Here is a 20,893-nt window from a genome sequence, read left to right on the forward strand (position 1 = left end):
TATTAAAAATTGCTGTGAAATGAAGCCAGACGTTTAAAAGTACAGATTGTACAATATTATTTATATAAAGTTTAAAAGCAGGAACCCCTAGTCTGTGCTGTCAAAAGTTAGGAGAGAGACTTCCTGGTGAGGATGTAATGAGGAGTAGAGAACCCAGGAGCATTTTGAGGTGCCAGCTGAGGATTTGGGGTTTGGTTTGGTGTTCTGGATCCTGGTGGGGTGCTTTCAGTTTATGAAAATTCACTGAGCTATAGATTTATTGTACTCTTCTGTATGTATTTTATACTTTGTCTAAAGTTAACAACAACAACAACAAAAAGCCCAGCAAGATCTGGGGAAAATTAGAGCTTTCTTAAGCAGGATTAAGTATACGTTGTACTTGCCAAAATGTGTATTTTCATTTCTATTTGAATTACTTTTTTTCAATAAATAGGGCATATAACTTTTAACTAATTCTGTCACGCAGAATCCACTTATCTCTGTTCTGTGAGCATGGACAACTGAGTCAGCTGGGCAGTGCCACAAGGACTTTTCTCTGGTTGAGTTGGGTGTGATCAAAGGGCAACAGTTTAACTCTGCAAAGGAAAGAGGGTCTCTTTCACAGGCAACGACTAAGTTTCTGAAGAGACTCTTAACCTAGGAGGTGTATTGTATTCTAGTAGACATTCCCTGAAGACCTTTTCAACCAACAGCCTCCACCTTCTTATCTATCCTGTCCTTTTACTTGAGGCCAGATATATTCACATAGGTTTTAGGTCCTTTTATTCCCATATCTTACCCTAAGGTTCTAATAAGAAATCAAGGGTTCAGGAGGTGACTGCAAGAGAAAAAAGAAAGGGCAAACTAAAAAGCCTAACCCCTTTGAGAATAGGTGAATAACACCTCAAGAAATAAGAAATTAAATTCAGATAGCACAATATTACTGATTACAGGAGATTTATCAGATGCTTTGAAATCTAAGGTGTGTAAAGGAATTTGTGTGGATGGGCATGTATTTGGGGAGTTTTTATGTGTGTATGTTTGAAATTCAGTAAATATATACTAACGGTTTATTGTCAGGAGCAGAAAAAAAATAGTAGTTACAATTTATTGCCTATTTACACTGTGCCAGGCATCATGTTAAGCTCTTAAGCATGAATTATCTCATTAAATGCTCACAATAATGCTATGAGGTGGGTATTATTATTTTTTCCATCCAAACATGAGGTCATAAAGGCTTATAAAATATAAATAACTTATCCAAGATCTTACAACATTAGTGGAAGAGCTAGGATATGAGCTCATGTCTGTCTCTCAAAAGTTCACGATCCTAGTCACTTGCCACTCTCTCTTGGTTACTGAATGATCACAAGGGCAAACAGAGAAATATTGGGAACAAAGAGGACAAGAGGAGAGAAAAAGAATTTTAGGATATAAAGGAAGATGAAGTCAAGAAAAGAAATGAGAGATGGAACGGAGAAAAAATACAAATGGCACAGTTTAGGCACATAATAGACATTTAATAAATGTTAAATGAATGTGACATATGCACATAAAAACCATAAATACATACAGATTTTTTTAATTAAAATTGAGTAATTGTTCACTTAGCTTAGCTACAGACAAGGTGTTTATATGAGTCGAAAGTTATTTTATAATCATTTTTAAAAACATCCAAAAGACTGGGAAAACCAAAATCCCAAAAGCATAGTAATTAGGCACAAGAATTTAAAGGAATTTTCCCATTAATGTCCCTCATTTTTCTTTCTTTTTTTTTTTTTTTTTCTTTTTGAGACAGTCTCCCTCTGTCACCCAGGCTGAAGTGCAGTGGCGGGATCCTGGCTGACTGCAACCTCCACCTCCCAGGTTCAAGCAATTCTCCCGCCTCAGCCTCCCTAGCAACTGGGATTACAGGTGCACATCACCACACCTGGCTAATTTTTGTATTGTTAGTAGAGATGGGGTTTCACCATATTGGCCAGGCTGGTCTCAAACTCCTGACTTCAAGTGATCCACCCACCTTGGCTTCCCAAAGTTCTGATTACAGGTGTAACCACGGCGCCCAGCCCCTATCCCTCATTTTGAAACTAATTTTGTGTTGAAGCCTTAATGTAATTATAAAAGTTAACAACTTTGAAGAGAAAAATAACCAAGTCTCCATTATAATTTTTGGGTAGATTCTTTCTGAAGCAAAATGCCACTAATAACATGGGTGCAATTCCATTAAATACAATCCATCAATAAAAAAAAGTAATATATAATTTTGAAGAAACAAGAAGAAGTAATGAGAGAATGAACCCCACCTGGTCCATTCTAGATTCATTAGATGCCCATCTCAGCAGTCAAGTACTTTCCTATTTAGCCTAAGAATATCATAAAAACATTCACATTTCTGTTCCTATATCCAAGGACCTGGCACCGCTGAAAATACCCTGTTGGTTGGTGCTGTGGCGGAAGCATCCTTTCCAACTCCTGCCTTGTTTTCACCTCCCAAACTGATCCTTACATGTAGTACTTTCTAAGTCTACATCTTTCTAAAGATTCTCAAGTCCTCAGTCCCAACCCACTCATATCATCATTTTTATAAGGTCACCCAAGCAGTCTGTTAAATCTCCATTGATAAAATATTCTCCATATATTGTACAGTTTATATCTTTTTAAGTATTATCTATGTATCATCACCTTACATTTAAACTTCATAGGAAACCAAAATAGTATATATATTCTTATAACTTTTTTTTTTATAAATGAGGAAACAAAAATTTATAGAGGTTTTGTTGCTTGGCCACTATTACAAGGTGTTGAATGTTGTAAAGCTAAATTCAAATGGAGTATAAAGTTTGTGTTTCTGATCGCTAGAAAAAACACAAACTATTAGATATAAACTCCTTCAGAAACTTTCCCCACCACCTCAAATCCTCTCTGTTCCTACATCTGTTTCCTCATTCTTCATTCAAGGCTCACTACTGCATCCCAGTTTAGACCCAGGGTCAGCCCTCAATTATTGAGCCCATGGTACCCCACCTCTCTCCAGGAGTTATCATTCATCCTGCTTTTTTTCAAATGTGATGAAGACGACCAGGAATTACAAAAATAAAGAATGAGTAAAAGAAGCCCAACACAGTGGATGAAGTTGAGTAGGACTTTAGGAAGAGCTAGAGTAAATGCACTGATTTGCTTCAAGCTTTTCTTCAATGCTGGCTCAGTCTTGGCCCACATGTAAGTCCTTATATTTTAAGGGAGAAATAAGAGATTAATAAACCTTGTCCTTCAAGACTACAAAATAAATCAGACTTTGAAAACCTCACAGTTTAACACCTCATTCATTTAGAAAACAGAGGCAAGTAGAATTACACTGCTAAATTTTATGGTGACTTAATGGGTAAGATTAATAATTTACAGCTAGCTTGATGTTTCCTTAATCAGAAAAAAAAAAAATTTACTTAATTGTGAATCAACCTATTTATTCCTAAAAATATTTATAAATTTTTGAAAAGTGAATGGATATACAGCAATATTGATTATATAGTGATAAGCAGAGACTTCAAGAATTATATATTTCCAAATTATTAATTTCTTCAATTGTATTTCTAATGAGACAATTATCAAAAAGGATATTATTTTTAGATCAACAGATAATCAATCATATTTGACTTTGTTTCGTTTAATAAACAAGTAAATTTAATCATAAGGAAATAACGCACCATAACTTCAAGAGATGACGTTTTATGTCAGTTTTTCCATATAATGAATTTCTGTCTCATTCTCTACTTAGATGAGGCCGGGCTCGGTGATTCATGCCTGCAATCCTAGCACTTTGGTAGGCCAAGGTGGGCGGATTGCCTGAGCTCAGGAGTTTGAGACCAGCCTGGGCAACATGGTGAAACCCTGTCTCTACTAAAATACAAAAGAAATTAGCTGGCTTGGCGGTGCGCGCCTGTAGTCCCAGCCACTCAGGAGGCTGAGGCAGGCGAATTGCTTGAACCCCAGGAGGCGGAGTTTGCAGTGAGCTGAGATCTCTCCACTGCACTCCAGCCTGGGTGACAGAGTGAGACTCCATCTCTTAAAAAATAAATAAATAAAAAAATTTAAAAATGTGATGAAACAGAAAGTGTCAAGTTGATTACATCAATAATATATATACTAAAATACTGAATTATCTCCAGTAGTAAGTTTGTCACAAACAGTTATAAAGAGAGATTGTTGGGGGAGTTAAGATATTTCTTTGATTTCTAGTCAAAGCACAGTACCTAGAACAGAGTCATCATTCAAATAATTCTGTATTTCCTTCCTCTATCTTTGACTTCTTTCCATTTCACACGTACCTTTACTTTCCTATTTTAGATACTATTTTCTCACTGTGACTACTGGAACTATCTCTTAAACACACCATCCCTGCCTTTAATCTCACTTGCTTCAGTTTTCAAATCGCTGCCATAGTTATTTTTCTAAAACACTTACCCTAGCATTTCACTGTCCTGCTCAAAAAGCCCCACTCATTTTCCCTGCTGTGTCAAATCCAAAGCGAAACTTGGCAGAGGTTTCTTACCAAGCCCAAGCTCATCTTCAGCCTCATCACCTGACTGCTCCCACAACCACTGTGTTACATTCTTCCATAGTGGATGCTCAACTTTCTTAGAATGTGAATGCCCTTCCCTGTCTTCAAGCTATTATTAAACTGCCTTCTCCGTCATGAATACTGTTTCCACATCTTGTCCACCAGAAGAAATGTCACTTTCTATTTGTAACTTAAATTACATGTCACTTGCTCTCTGTGTTGTAATCTTTAAGCTTCCCTTATGTAGTTTCTCAATCTCAACCTTATGTTGTGTTTGTAAATGCTCATGTCTCTATCATATCACTTATCAAATTGAATTATTGTTAGTAACAGGTTTCTGTACCTCCACTGTTAAGCTATGAAATTTGGCAACTCACAGGACCACATCGTATTAAACTGTGCATTCTTGATTTTAAAAGACACGGCACTCTTGTAAAAATGAGGTACCTTATAAGAGAATCAATAAAATATATGTAAAATAAATAAATGATTTATGAAAGATAAACATGAATATAAACAACTAAAGAAAGACAATAAGAACACTGATATAGGCATCTATTTTTTTTTTCTCGTAAAGAACACCTTTGGCTTTAAAAGAATACGTAGAGAATTCAGACTTGGAAGAGACCTCAAATATTAGATCATTTTAGTATAATCTTTCCATTTAAAAGACAAAGTTGAGAGGCTTCGGTGGGCTCACAATACAAACAAGTGGCAAAACTAGGGGAAAAAAACCTCGGATCTCAAATACACAGTCTACACCATTATATAGTGTTATGCCAGCTTTACTGAGAGACATATAACATATTTGAAAAAATGGAGAGACATTTCTTACTTATGGACAGAAGAGCTAAGTATAGGAAAATCGTTAATTCTTTCTGAATAAATCTGTATTCAGGCATATTATAATTCTAGTAGAAATAACTAAGCAGTACTTTCTGGAATTTTAATAGTATTTTAAATTTTAATTATGAGAGTAAATGAACAAAAATAACTAAAGTGATTTTATACTGTACAATATATTGTTGGTAGGTTTTAGTTAAAAACAAAGTGAATGAATTACTGTAAATATAATTATTTTTATTTTGATTATAAGAGTAAATGAGCAAAATAACTAGAGTGATTTTATACTATACAATATATTGTTGGTAGGTTTTAGTTAAAAACAAAATGAATGAATTACTGTAAATATAATTATTGTTAATAATTTTCTTAGAATACATTTCTAGAAATAAGAAAATAAGAATTTGATACATACCAAGCAAATGATCTCCAAAAAAATGATGCTAATTGATATAATACATTTTAGTAACTATAAATGTTTAAGTATTCATAAATTTGATAAGGGGAAAATAGTCTCTCATTGATGAATTGGCCTTTCTTTGATTATAAGTGAGACTTAACATTTTTTTCAAATATTTATTAACATTTACAAGTTTTGTCAATTGATCTCTTAGAGATTGCATAGTTTATATCAATTCATGTGGCTCTTTTAATATTTAGGATATTGATGTTTTGACACAACCACCTCAATGAATCCTTATAAGTTCTGTTTTAAAATTATGTTCATAATTTTTAATATCCAAGTGTTATACTTCTAAAGAATCAAATAAGGCATTTTTTATAATAATTTCTTTTACTGATTTTAAACTTTCCCATTCAAATCAAATAAACCTTCTCCTACATTTTCTTTTCTTTATTATTTTGCTTCTTTTTAACATAATTCTAAAATAAATTTCAAGTGGATAATACTTTCTTATGTGGAAAAATCATCTCAGTTGACTCTGCTGTAAACTCTTAATCAATAAAATGTTATTTTCCCACTGAGTTATAAAACCATCATTATCATATGATAAATTCATATATATCTATATATATACACACACAATTGTAGGTTTATTTACTTATTTATCATCATTATATGTTTCTGACTATTTCTATTTGGTTTATCACGTGTCTGTTTTGGTGCTAGTTTCATCCTGGATTGATTACGGTAGTTTATCACATGTCTATTCTGGTATTAGATTCATACTGGATTGATTATTGTAGTTTAACATTATTCTTAAATGTTAAATGTTTGGTAGGAATATTTTTCCTTAAAATCACTCTAGTTATTTTTGCTCATTTACTCTCATAATTAAAATTTAAAATACTATTAAAATTCCAGAAAATACTGCCTAGATATTTCTACTGGAATTATAACATGAATGAATACAGATTTATTCAGAAAGAATTAATGTTTTTCCTATATTTAGCTCTTCTGTCCATAAACAAGAAATGTCTCTCCGTTTTTTCAAATATGTAAAGTTGTCTTCAAATAGGTTCAATTTATTCCAACATATGTTCAGTAATTTTTGCAAAAGAAAACAAGAGTTCCAGTTCCCATGTATTAATCAATGACCTCTTAATACTATGTAGAAAAGTCTTAATGTTCTAATATTAATGTTATATTTTATCTTTCTAATATAAGTATTGTCTTGAGATCAAATAATTTGAAAATTATCATGAAATGATTTTTCCCTTTTAGTAATAATCTTTGTCATTTTTGTTTCATGTTTACCACATTGGTTAAAATTGATAGAATATTAATAATTGTGGTAATAGGTTTAATCCATCTCTTTGATAAGAATAACTATAAATATATAATGAGTTATAGACTAAGAAAGATGTGCTTTATGTGTTAAATATTTGGTCAATTTCTAGTTTGTTTTGTGTTTACAACATAAATTAGGCTAATATTTTTATCATATGACTTTACACAATCTTATCAAATGTTTATTATTGTCTTATTTGACCTATTAGCATGATTATAGCATATTTTCTAATGTTAAACTATAATTATTCCTTTCAGATAGCTTAAAGGTATTTTATGCTAATAAATTTCCTTCAGAATCAGACTATAGTGTTCAGAGACTCTCGAAATTGTATATTTGGATATTTTGCATTAACTCTTTGAAATCAATAAGTTTTCTAAAGGAAAGAAGATACTGATAACTTCAATCTCTGTACTGATCTTTACAATCTAACAAATATTTCCATATTATCCTTGGAATATTGAGCACTGAAATATTTAGATCACAACTCACTGCTGAGTTTAGGGAAGCTGCTTCCTTCCTCTTGGTGTCAGATAATTCAACCCCAATACAAGGGTTTGCATTACAAAATTCCGAAGTTGGCTCTTCTCTCCAATTATCACAGATTCTGCTTGATTCCTGTCTCCCTCAGACTAACACAAACTCATCCACCTAAAGAAGCAATGAGATTCAGATACCTAGGCATCACCCCCTCTCTCAGGTTTCCACCTCCCTGCTTAAGCTTTTACCATAAGGCACTTATAGAAACTTTCTAAATGTCTCCTTTATCTATAGGGAGTGGTCTATGACAACCAAGTTTGTACTACTTCCTCCTGTACAGATAATCTGGAATAGATCTGACATACAACCTAAGTTTGGCTAATGAGATTAAAGCTTCCAAGAAGTTCAAATTGAGACTTTTAAAACAAAGTTAGTTTTGACAGGTGTCTTAAACAAAGAATAGCTAAACCCTAGAAATGGAGACCATCTGCTACCCTGTGAACCTAGAAGAGAAAACCAATATAAAGAGAAACAGATAAAGCAGACAGACAGACAGACAGAGCTGCTTTTTTTTTCCTTATAGGTTTTTATTTCTTAGGACCAGTTCTTTCTTTATACTCGTTTCTATTCTGCTATGGGGTTTCCTGATGCACATTCACAAATTCCTCATTAGCTGAATTAAGCAAGTTTTAGTTGACTTCTCAAGTTGGTTGGTTATATACAATCAAACAATTCCAATTAACATGCCACTGTGCTTGACCTGCCCTGACATGAGTTCAACTGCAGGGCAAGGGAGTAGGGAGATAGCTCTGAAATTCTATCCAACACTTTCTTTATGATAAATACGGTTCTCTTAGTAATAGAAACACCTTTGATTCTATACAAGATGTACAGAATTAATATTGTATTGCCTATAGATCAGTCTGGAGTAAGGAATTGACAAGTTCCTAAAATATCTGACCTCCTTTTCTCTCTATTTTTGGATAAATCTTAGGGTTTAAAAATTATAGAAATAACTTTTGTTCAGATAGCAGCAATAACAGTAACCCTAAAAAGAAAATCTGTTTCCCTCTGGCTTCCCAAGCAGATAGAAGATGTTAAGAAAACCTGCAAGGGAAACATCAGTGATTCTGCATGCACTGTGATTCAGAATGTGTTTAAAATACAGATGCAGAAGATGGTTCAGGTACCTTTTCTCAGTGACTTAAAAAAATCAGTTTCAGTGATTGCATTCAATTAAACCACCATTGTAGCTTATGTCTTTGATGCCAATTAGTACTCTACAGTTCAGCAGTTTGACTGAATCCAGCTTTAGTTATTTTTTATGAAATAATTTTGGCCTGAAATACTAGTTGTTTATCACTCTAAATTTGAATATATTCTTTGCTTTGTCAATTAGATGATACACTGGAAGAAGCACAATCTTTTAAATATCTTTAAACCATTGCTTAAGTAAGCATACCACACACCTGGTTACAATGTGAGCAAGATTAAATTTTAACAAACCAACAGTTCTCTTTAATTTTATACCAATCATCTGATGAGCTTCCAGTGCCTGGCTACTTCACCTCCTGCTCCTATAAACTGGAAGCAGAATCTTCCTCCACACCGATAACATGGTTTTACTATCTCAAACTAAAAAGGAGCATACAAAGAAATGTATCCTGGTATCTAATTATGTCAAAAAGAACTAATTTAACAACAATTTTATCTATACAAAAATTATACTTTGGGATAGCCACTATTCAATTTTAAATGGGCATTACTAAGTAATTCCATCAAATGGGTCAATTTTTTTAATTCCTTGAGAGTACATTTTGTAGTTCACTGATCCTGGCAGACAATCGAGAAGGCCACACTGTACAAACTTGGCAGTTGTCTTATAAAGCTCATTATTTGACAACTGGCAATAGCTAGGCTAAAAACCTTCTAATATATACTATTTTTTGTTATGTACAATAAGCAGCTCTGGTTCTAGTCAAGCACATCTGGGTTCTTCAGAAAATTAAAAATTGGTCCTGGGCAAACCTTGTTTTGGCCAATGTCTTCCTTGCACTTTTGGTGTTAGGGAGGTGGGACAGCTGTCCCACCAGGTGAGAACACTGACTATCATCAACATATCCAACTCATCTGGTTTCCAATTAACAACATAACATAGCTGTTTTCTACGCTCCTAACAGCTAACAAAAGCTCCAAAACTCTACTTCCACCTGCTATTAATTCCCTGCAAAGAGCAATGATATGTATGTAAGTCTGCAGATTGTATGTGTGCTTCATAGAGCCACTGGGACTCTTCAAGGTACTTCCGTGACCAGTAAGCAAGACTAAGGAAGTAGACCGGCCAGAGCTATGCCAATCCCTTCAAGCCAACAGCTCTTGTTTTTTAACAGATTGAAATGTTAGATTTCTGAGTAGGATATTTTTGAAGATAGAGTCTTAAAACTAGAGTATAAGGGAGATGTTCTTCATTTATTCTTCAGAGTATGGTACATCCCCATATCATCAGGGCTCAAAAGAGTTATAAATCTAAATCAAGGATGATTATCTTCCTCCTTGAAAACATCCTTAATGAAATATACTTTCAGTGTTATGAGAGTTACATCATTTTTTAACTTTGATTGTGGGTACAAATGCAAAACAGCCAGAGAAGACTTCTGCTTTTGCTGTAAAATTTTGTTAAATAACATTGCTCATTTGGCTGTCAAAGTAGCATATGACACCTTTCTTTTGGAAATAACTTCCAAGAAAATTTGCTCTCTCTTGAAGAATAGGTAGGCTTGCTTCTATCATATAATGAAAATTATAAATCACATTGTCGGTCCCTTTATGCTTTGATTGCTTAAGAAGCTCAGAGTTAATGATTTCATGTTTTATTCTGCTTACCATATTTGTTTCTTCCCCCTTTAGTAGTTTTGATGGTGTACTTCTATTTGAACAGCTCTGTGTGTCATTTTTCTCATAAACAGAATGAACATTAATAGATAAGTCAATAATAAAATTAAAATGTGATGAATATCCTGGAAATTACTGAAAATCAATAGAATTATGTATTCTATGATCATTTGCTTATCTTCAGGTCTCTTATCCTGTATTATCAGCTACTGGAACACAATCAAGTCTCAAGCCCAGCAAAATCAATCTCCAAAGAGCTCAAAGAGATTGTCTTTTAAGTTCATATACTAAGATTTATTTATTTTCCATAACCCTCATCTGAGATATACGTAACCTTGTATTAGACACAGTTCTATTATGCTCCAATAGGTTCTTGTTGCTTTCAAGATGAAGAATAAACCTTAATAATGGCCTATAAGACCTCACATGGTCTACATGGCCTGGCCTATTGCTCTACCCTTATCTGAGACACCTACTCCCTTCAGATTTCATCTGCTCCTAAATCTCTATATTAGGGAAATGTCCACTATTATAAACTCTAAAACCAGAATATCTCCCTTTTCAGCACTCATTACAGATTACATAATTATATTTTTGTTTGCTTATTTGATTAATACCTAAGTTCTCCAGGAAACTCTAAGTGCTATGAACGTTTTGTCTATTGTCCCCAGTAATGTATCATCGGCACCTGTCCTAAAAACAAGCACAGCAACAGCATCAGAAACACTTTGATAATGAGAAAAAAAAATGCACTGTAAAAAGTGGACAGAGCTCAAAGACCATTCATTGTAGTCTAGAGGCAAATCCTCTTAATAGCCATTACATTAAGATATTCTTTAACCGTCTTTAATAGGATCATTATATTACAGGATGGTATAATAATTATAATAATTGAAGTCATCAAGGAAGGGTTAGGTTTTGATCTATGGTTAAGATGAAAGACAAATGCCTTTAAAATGCTTTCTTTAGTGCTTCTTTAAAAGACTTCCCTGTCTTCGGAGGTGAGCTTCAGTTCTATGGAAACTTCACTTATCTGCGTTATTCTTCCCACCTCTTAACTAGCAATACTAGATAAAGGAAGAGTTCCCCAACCTCAGGTTATCGTAAACAACCTTGTATTGCAACATTCCTCTTTTGGTCAATTTCATAATTGCATAAAAATTATTTTCAAACTCCCGTTAGTATTCATATTCCCAACAAAAGGATTAATGTTATGTAATGCTTCACAAATATTCTGCCACAGACAATGTGTGTTGAATTTAAACCAAATTCTGTCTTAGGTTGCCTTTAAAGGAAAAATGCAAAAAATGCAAAAAAAAAAAAAAAAAAGAGAAGAAAAGAAAAAAAGAAGTTTCCACTTGAATTCTAAATTGAAGATGACCTTGTGCTTTTCTGAGAAACGCTGGCAGCTGAGGTCACTGGAGTGTGTTATGATAGACGGTGCAGTGCTGTGTGTGTCTCAAGGCATGTCCATTGTATGGATTAAAGCCAAACCAAAAGTATTAGGCAGCTCAGAGCATTCTATCATTTCATTTGAAAATAATGATCAAAGTCGTGGGCAATAACCATTGCAACTCTCATGAAAGAATGACAGCATTCAATAATTCCATCACTTCAGACAGACAGTTGGGCTATTCTCAATCAAATACTATGAATCCAGTATATTCTGTGTCAGTTTCTTGTGGCAATCACAGAAACAACATTTCTGCTTTTACAGTATAAAAATCCTGTCTACATTGTGTGCATCCCTTAGCTTCCAAATGACTGAGTCATTGAGAAAAATACAAGGAAATGGAAAACACAGAAACTGAACCCTCTTTGAGTATAAATATATAGCAACCCAAATCAGCCATTTTCTTCAAGTCAGCTTACTGTTTCAAAAGCTTAAAATCCATTTCGAAACAAAATGTCTACAATCTCTTCTCTAATAACAGCATGAACAAAACACTTTCAAAGAAATATAATCTAGTGCCAATGGTTTTCAAGCCTTCTAAGTGATCTCTTCAATAGTGATATTTAACTAGAACATTTTGATTGATAGAGGCTTATTTTAAACTTTTGCTTCCTTCACGCATAGATTAATGGTAGCATAAAAATATATTTGAGATGTAAAAGCAGGTGGAAAAACTCACACTTATGATAAAAGAAGAGAACTGCTTCTAATCCTGTGTTTTCCACTCTGCCTGGGTATCTTCTATATATAGGAGGAAAAACATACCCTGTTGCTTTTAAAGTATTTAGACACACACACACGTTGTAACTTACCATTAAAATTTACAGCCCGAATATAACCAAGTAGCTCTTTCCCATCAATGGTACTCATTCGTGGACAAAGGCCAATGTATCCAGGGCAGAGATCTTTGTGCATATTGTGCAGGGCGTAAGCCATGGAATATACTGCATCAATTACAAACTGGACCTTTCCTTCCTGTTCATAAGACGAATCCCGAGCAATTCGCTCCAGCCCTGCAAAATAAAAAAGTAAAAACCATCAGTTGACGTTAGATTCCAAGAAAAGACGGCATTAGAGCTAAGATTTCCATCATTTGAGGACACTTAATGAGACACAACTATTTGATTTCACTTCTGATTAATTCTATACTTACTGAGTCAGGTTTTTAAACTGGATATTGAGTTTATTTGGAAAGAGTAAAACTATTTCATTAGCAACAAAAAGATATAAAGTAAATAAAAGATGTATAGTTTCATTATCGTTATTTCCACCTTATTGAGTCCTATTATATTGTGCATTCTAGTAATTACATAACGCTTTGGTAGTGGCTTGATCTTTTATGTAAAATGTGTAGTGTGTCATTCTTGCCATCTATCTCAGCTCCAGGAGTGTCATTTAATTAGTGGCCCAAAGCAAGGTCTTTCACCACCCACCAAATCAGTTATAATTTTTAATGTGCTCTATTTGCGAGCCTTTTTATAACTATTATATGACAATACTCCCTTAAGTGACCCTAGTTATCTTTATAATAATCATTCAATTTGTTTTCTCTTTGAACTCAATTTTCTATTTAGAATTTCTATTAAAAAGATGCAGACACCTCAAAATGAATGTCACTCAGAATAAATGTACCTGTATTGGGGCATATTTAGGGCTGATAATTGGCACTGGAGATTACTTTTAGGTTGGTGTTTATAATTTAATATGGAATAGATATATATTTTAAATGAAATATAAATGAGAGCTCAACTATGATCCAACATTATCGTTTTGAAAGCGAGGAAACTGAGACTCATGGAGGTTATAATTACATGGGGTACATAGGGCAGGTTTGGGATGCATTCGTAGGTCTCAGACTACAAGTCCAATATTCTCTCAATCCCCAGAAAAGTTTGGTAGATGGCAAGAATGCTGGACATGCAAGAAAAAATTATGAAAGGGACATCAAGAGTTTATTAAGGGAACAAAAAATGATCTCCTATCACTTCTACATCCATCACCAACCCTTACACAACTGGTAACACTTAGACAAAAGCAAGTATTTTAAACTTTCCATGGATGTTACTAACCTTGAATAAATTGTACTTATGTTCAACACGTATTTGTTTTCTAAACACCAATGCATATAACCTATATATTTAGAGAGTTGAATTAAAGTGGTTTATATTTGGATATTTACACTCTGAAAAACTTGTGGTTTTTTTCCTAAACAAAAATAGTGGTCAGTTTATTTTTATTCATCCAATTATTGTTTTTGTTTTTCCTTTGGCCTTAATTACTTGTGACACTGTTCCTTTTAGATGCTCTTGGTTGGTATTCTGGTCTCTGTGGTCTGTCATGATGCTGAATTCTGCTCCTCCCTGTTTGGCATGGGTTTTCTGATTTTCTCATGTCTCAACTTTTCATTCTCCAAGGCTGAGTTTCTTCATCCCCAACCTCAGAATCTGCTCATTGTCAATTTTGTCAACTACTAAAATTTCTACAGTCTAGAAATATAAATGGGAATATAAAATGTTGGCTACAGAGTCCAGAACATTAGATCAATTTTTAATAATTAGTTTAATTCATTTTGGAAGTTAGCTTTTTGGAAAATTAGCTTTCTAAATCTTTCTTGCTGTCTAAGTGTATAGTCCCATATTTCCAATGGCCTACCATATCTCTACGTAGTCTGCTGCTGCCATATCAAACAATATATGTAAAACGAGGCTATCTCTGTAGGGGATTCCCTAAAATATCCTACTGATATCTTGCAAGTTTGCGAGCACAAAGAGACAGGGAAGACTACTTCTCAAAAGGTATATTGTCTCCCTCAACCTACCTTAGCTGCATGATCTAAGCTAAGATCCACAAGACATGGGGACTATGTTCTCTCCATATCTCTAGGTTATACTTTTGTCTCCTGAGTCTTAGGACAACACTGCTTGTTCCCAGAATCTCTCATCAAGTTTCCTGTGAAAACAACCCTTTCCACTTCTGCCTAAAATTTCTCTCCCATGGCTTTAACCACGAAGTAGAGCATTCATAAATAAATATTGAAAGATGGTTACAGCAACCAAATAGATGCTGTTATTTCCTTATAGATTCTAGTTGGTGACTAGCCACTCTTGTTAGTCCAGGACTGAGGGGGTTGTCAGGACCTAGGACCAAAATGTGAAAAGCCCTGGAAAAACCAGGATAGTTGCTTATGAAAAAAGAGGCAAATGACGAGGAAATTTCAGAGAGAAGACTAAATAACGACTTTGAGGATCAGTCCCTAGGTCTGGATGGATATCCCTGTGTTTCATTTATTTTGCATCACTGCACTTGAAAACAGAAAATGAAGACAATGGGGTTCAGGGCAGTTGTTTCCACACTTGGTTCTCTCCTTAAGTACAGATTTCTCAGTACCACCCCGGACTTGCTGGGTCAGAATCTTCCTACCTGGGACATGAAGGATCTGTCATGTCAACAACTCACCAGGAGATTCTGGTGCAACCAGCTAAGTCTGTGGGCCAGCTTTAGGAAATTTCTGCTCTTCCATACAACAATCTTCAAAAATACCTCTATAGATCTATTGTTTAGAGAGTTTTATGGTATTGAAGTATGAAAATAATAATTCTTTCATGATATGCACAACCCAAAGAAAATCTAATCAAATTATTTCCCTTTTCTCACTAGATGAAGAGTCAAAGAACACAATTCCCAATATTTATAAATTTCAAAGCTTCCACCATGTCCTTAGACACACAGGGAGGCCTGGAGCTGATGACAAGGGTAGAAGCCAGAAAGACACGAAAGATCTGTAAATGAGAAAGTGTAACGAATTGAATGTGTTCCTCATGAGAGGGTGGAAACAGAAAATAGAAAGCAGTAGGGAGAAAAAGATACAGAGAGGAGGGAAAGGAGGATGGAGCAACACAGAGAAAGGCTTGCACCCAAGGTACAATAATGGCAGAGGGAAATCTAACATTCCAGGTTGTTTGTATTGCTGCTTTGTAAATCCCTCTGCTGCAGACATACATACACACACACATACACACACACACACCCCTCACACACCTCTTCTGTAAATATTATTGGCTTTTAATCTATTTTTTTTAATTTTGTGGGCTTTAAAGAAAAGGGAGGATTTCCATATTTCCATTACTGCAGGGTGAAGGGTGGAGAGTGGGCATAGAACTGGCAGAAAATGCCTAAGCCAAATGGCTTCAAATGAAGCAATGACCACAAGAACATTAAGGAATTTGGAAATTTTTTAAAACCTATGAAATTCATGTAACAGCTAGACATGTGTGACAGTTTCATAGTTTTAAACTTAATCTATCCTAAAATGTTCTTGATTTAATATATTATCATTTTATTTTAGTGCCAGTGTAACCTCAATATATTATTTTACTTTGTTTTACATATTATCAATTTAATATATTATCATTGTATTTTAATGCCAGTGCAACCTCCCTGTCAATCCATAGAGATACTCCTCAGTGTTCAAGAATTTCCTGATAAATTGTAATTGACATGCTCCAATTTAATAGATGTACTCTTCCTCAGCATTTCTTAAAGAATTAACAGTCTGGTGTGGTGGCTCACAGCTGTAGGAGGATTGCTTGATGTCAGGAGTTCAAGACCAGCCTGGGCAGCATAGTGAGACCCTGTCCCTACCAAAAAATCAAACTAAAAATTCAACTTTATATACAATAGGTCTAAATGAATAATCAGATACACATAATCTTATTAAAGAAACATATTTAAATGTTCACGATTCAAATCATTTTTTCTAGTTATAAACTCCAATTATTTTGACTGTTGATTACATATATTCCAACTTTGTACATTTTTGTTCTTTTAAAGTAAGAGTTCAGAAGTCTGCCTAGTAACTGGTACCACATGTGAATCAATGAACACTGTAAAACTCTCCCCATAAATCAATGTAAGCATATGGTGACAAACTGAAAGACTGAACACTATTACCATTTCTAAACTTAAAAGTGAATCATTTGATTTCTTTTCAGGCTGTTTAGACAACGTATTTTTCTGTTCCTTAACACTTCAACCTCATGATGACACTTAAGATTTTACAGCAGCTAGAATTTGCTCCTCACTTCCTATATTTGATTCTCTCATTCATCTAAAAGGGGAGTTTAGGAAGCTGACAGTGACTCATCAACCTAATTGGCTGTAAAATTTCATTATGCTATAGTTTCTAAAGTTAGTGTTAACGTATTGCTATAAAGTGCTAAATATTGTCAAAGGCTGTATGTCAGCTAACCATTTTAAATATCACCGATTGTAGAGTTGTGATGTGTTCTAGTGTATAGCTCAAAATTAACAGCATAGAGCAAAGTGTTTGCATGGTGAGACAGGAATTCAGCCTCCTAAATTTTATAGGAAGATTGTTTTACATCTTCATTAATGAAATCTAAATCTTGTGATTAGATCTCAGGTTCCCAGAAAATAATAAATTTTTACTCGTCTAAGAAATAAGCACACGTACTTTAGTTAAGGTCTTTCACACTTTGTGGTGTATATTCTTGGGTTTTGTTCCTTTTCAGTAAAAAAAAAAAGGCAAATTGGCTTAAGTTGGCAAAACATTGTATATGTTACAATGTAAGTTCCTAAGATGAGTCTAAGAGAAATTTCAGACTCTTTGATGCATTGTGGTTGCAAAGCATTGCTTTCTAAGAATTTCCCATTTCTCAGGATAGAGTTCAGTTTTCTAAGCTAAAATGTCAGAGGGCTAATTTAATTGTCCTGAAATTAGGCATATAAAACTTCTAACACCAATGCAATGATAGTCCAATAAGCAGTTGGTCAATCCAAGTAAAAAACAAATGGAAGTCATACCAGTTGCTTAATTCCTGAGAAATCAAACATCTGATTTGTTGCCTTTTTCTTACAACCATCTCAGCTTGGAGTATAAATAATCCAACAATCTAAATTTGTAGATTAAGAAGTATTTGTTAAAGTTTCTCCCTGAATTTTTCTGAATTATGAAGCAACTATTTTAAATAATTAAGTCAGTTTCTTGGAGTTGCTGCGGAGAGAATAGCAAAGAGAAAGAAGGGAATTTGTGAACCTGCTATGAATAAATACATTTATGCATCTAGGCCGAGATTTAAAAGTCATTCTGAATTTCATAGGAGCTTCTCTGCCTATTGATCACCAGGAACAAGACTGTCATACTTTACATTGTGCTTTTCCCAATGTGACACAGATACATTGTAACTGCATAGTGCAGTGACTTTTAAATCCATGAAAACCATGCCAAGAACCACATCGCACACTAAAGAGTAACTGCTGTCAAGCTGACAAGTAGATTTTTTTTTTTTTTTTTTTTCTGAATTTAAACTGATTTGGGTTCCAGGATACAATAGGGGGAACATAAGGTAGAAATACAAGCATGTTCAATTATACAGGACTATCTCCAGAGCACTAGGATCCACACATGAAAGTATGCACCTCCCGTACTGAAGACAGATGAAAACATGTACCCTGAGATGAGACAGACAGGCGAAATGACTGATAGAAGCAGCTAGCTAGGGCAGAGAGAGGATCAGTCAGGTAGACCTGGATCCAGGTCCCAGTTGGACAGCTTAGAAGGCGATTGGCCTTGGACACCTTCCTGAACCACATCACTAATCCTGGGCCTTCAGCTGGCATTGCTGCTCTTAGGGACCTCTGTAATGGGGTCCCTCATCCCTCCAGCTTCATCTGCTCCACTCCTAGGTCCTTGAGTATTACATAAGATCTCCAAATGCAGGCCTTTATTCAGCTGTTTACTCTCTTCGTTCCTTCCCTAGATGTTTCCAAGCCTCAGGGGAGATGTCACTTCAAATTAGTTAATATTTAATGATTTTCTTCCCAAACTTAACCTAGATTAGATCATACAGCATCTTAAATACTAGGCTTAAATACTGAATATTGTGCACTTGAAATGGAGAACTAAGATCAATATTTAAAATTATTGCTGAGAATAATGTGTAAAATTAATTGAAGCAAGCATAGGTTGAAGGTAGAGATGAGTTGGGAGGCAGGTTATGCAGAAAGTGGAAACAGGATGACCCAGGGAAATGAAAACAAAGGAATGACAGAAAATATGTTTTAGATGCCAAATTGACAGAATCTAAGTATCTGATTAAATATGGCAGCAAAAGTCAGGAGGCAAAGAACAACTCAGGGTTCTGATGCTAGGTAGTAGAAAATTGGGACCATGACCAGTTTGAAAAATCAGGTGAAGGTTTGATTAATTATATCTCCCTAAGAGCATCAAGACCTCAGTTAAAAGGACTGATTTTTAATGTTCGGTGCCATTCATTATATCCTCTAATATAGTATAGACTTTATATAGATGTTTAATTATTAAAAGAATAAAAGGCCCAAATGTTTAAAGTAATCACATAACAATAACGTGGTTGATCATTTATTTGCAACACTGGCATAACTGAAGAAGCTATGTTGGAATAGTGCACCTTATGCAGTGTTGCAGTAAAACCAATGGCCTGAGAAGCCAGACTTGCATTCCAGTTCTAACACCACAACCAATTAACTTTGTGGCCCTGGACAAAACATGATCTCTCTGGTTTTTGGTTACTTCTCAGTAAAAATTAGAGAACTGAACAAGATGCTCTGTCAGCGCCCCTCCAGCTCTGAAATTCTGGATTCTAAGGCATGTTCTCTTATTTCTAACTGCCTCCTCCTTATACTCGCTAAGATCACTTGAAGATGATTTAAGTAATCTTCAAGTAAGTGTGACTGAACAAACACCACTAAACCCAATTCTCCTAAACAGTATCAAGTATCCTGTAACTGGGCTACTGCTGAGACCGGGAAATTCTACACTAACAAAAATAGCAAATGTCAACCTGGATTAATTTTTCCCTGCATTCAGAGTTTTGGTTCACTGTATCACCACATTTTCATTATTCTTAGATTTAGAGCCATTGACCAAATCTGGTTCCTCAAAAAAGAGACGTTTTTAGGTCACTTCTTTTTCTGATACACTGCCTTAAGGAATCAATTACAAAAAATAAGGTCAGAGAAGTGAAACGGAAGAGGGAGGATACAAATAATTAAAATGGTAAGGGCACTTCACAAATAGTATCCCTCTAAATTATTACTGCTTCTCTTGTACAAATAGAAGAACTGAGATTCAAAAAGTCAAATAATTTACCCAAGATTGCAAAGTCATGGCAGTAAATGCTAATTTAAAATCAGGTCTACATGACTCAAAACCTCTGCCACTACCACTATTCCTTCTTCTCTGTGAAATTTCCTTTGATTCTTCCAGTTCAGGTTTATCTTCTACTTCTCCAAACACCCCTTTCACTTACATCAACTAGACCAATGATTAGTTTGTCTCTTAAATTAACTGCAAATGCAGGTTCTCCACGTGTAATGTGTTCATGCACTCGTGTTAATCTTTAAAGACAACAGTGAACTAGGAGTCAAAAAATATTATAAAATATAAACTTTTACAGAAATGCTGACAATATGTATTAACAAATACTAACAAAAATGTCAATACTTATATTGAAATACATTTAAAAAGGAAAAAAACTTTCTATAACATTTTAAGCATTTTTCTGAACTGTTAAACAAAAAAGAACTTCTTGTGAATTTCAGCCATCCACTTATGAAAAAATTGGCATAAAATGGCTGAAATTCCCAAGCGAAAGGACTGGACATTTGTGATAAAGGCCAATGCTAATAAAGCTTATATATTTATATTTATACAAATGACTAAAGTATTTTAGCCTTGGAAGGCAGTGTGTCTGAGTCTATGCCTCTATATGATTTTTCTTAAAATATAACATCAAGCTCAAAAGAGAGTTTCACACTCAAGATTCTGCTTTGTGGATTCTTCAGCTGGCTCCATCAAGGACCTGTAGAAACAGATGTGTTGCACTAATGAACTAATTTGAGCCACTACCTTATTTATTCACAAAGGGCAGAGAAAAT

At 34.5% G+C, this 20,893-nt stretch overlaps 1 protein-coding gene across 14 annotated transcripts in view; it reads right to left on the reverse strand.

Annotated features, from left to right (window-relative positions):
- The window catches only part of GRM8 (glutamate metabotropic receptor 8), an 805,700-nt gene that overhangs the window by 315,236 nt on the left and 469,571 nt on the right, over positions 1–20,893 (reverse strand). For all 14 annotated transcript variants that reach the window (XR_013414643.1, XR_013414645.1, XR_013414644.1 and 11 more), the window contains 1 exon segment: positions 12,769–12,969. Coding sequence is in view for 11 of the 14 variants with exons in the window: in XM_077994722.1 (XP_077850848.1) it covers positions 12,769–12,969 (201 nt within the window). In the remaining 3 variants the exon portion in view is untranslated.

Source organism: Macaca mulatta, chromosome 3 (genome assembly GCF_049350105.2).
Source record: "Macaca mulatta isolate MMU2019108-1 chromosome 3, T2T-MMU8v2.0, whole genome shotgun sequence".
NCBI lineage: Eukaryota > Metazoa > Chordata > Mammalia > Primates > Cercopithecidae > Macaca > Macaca mulatta.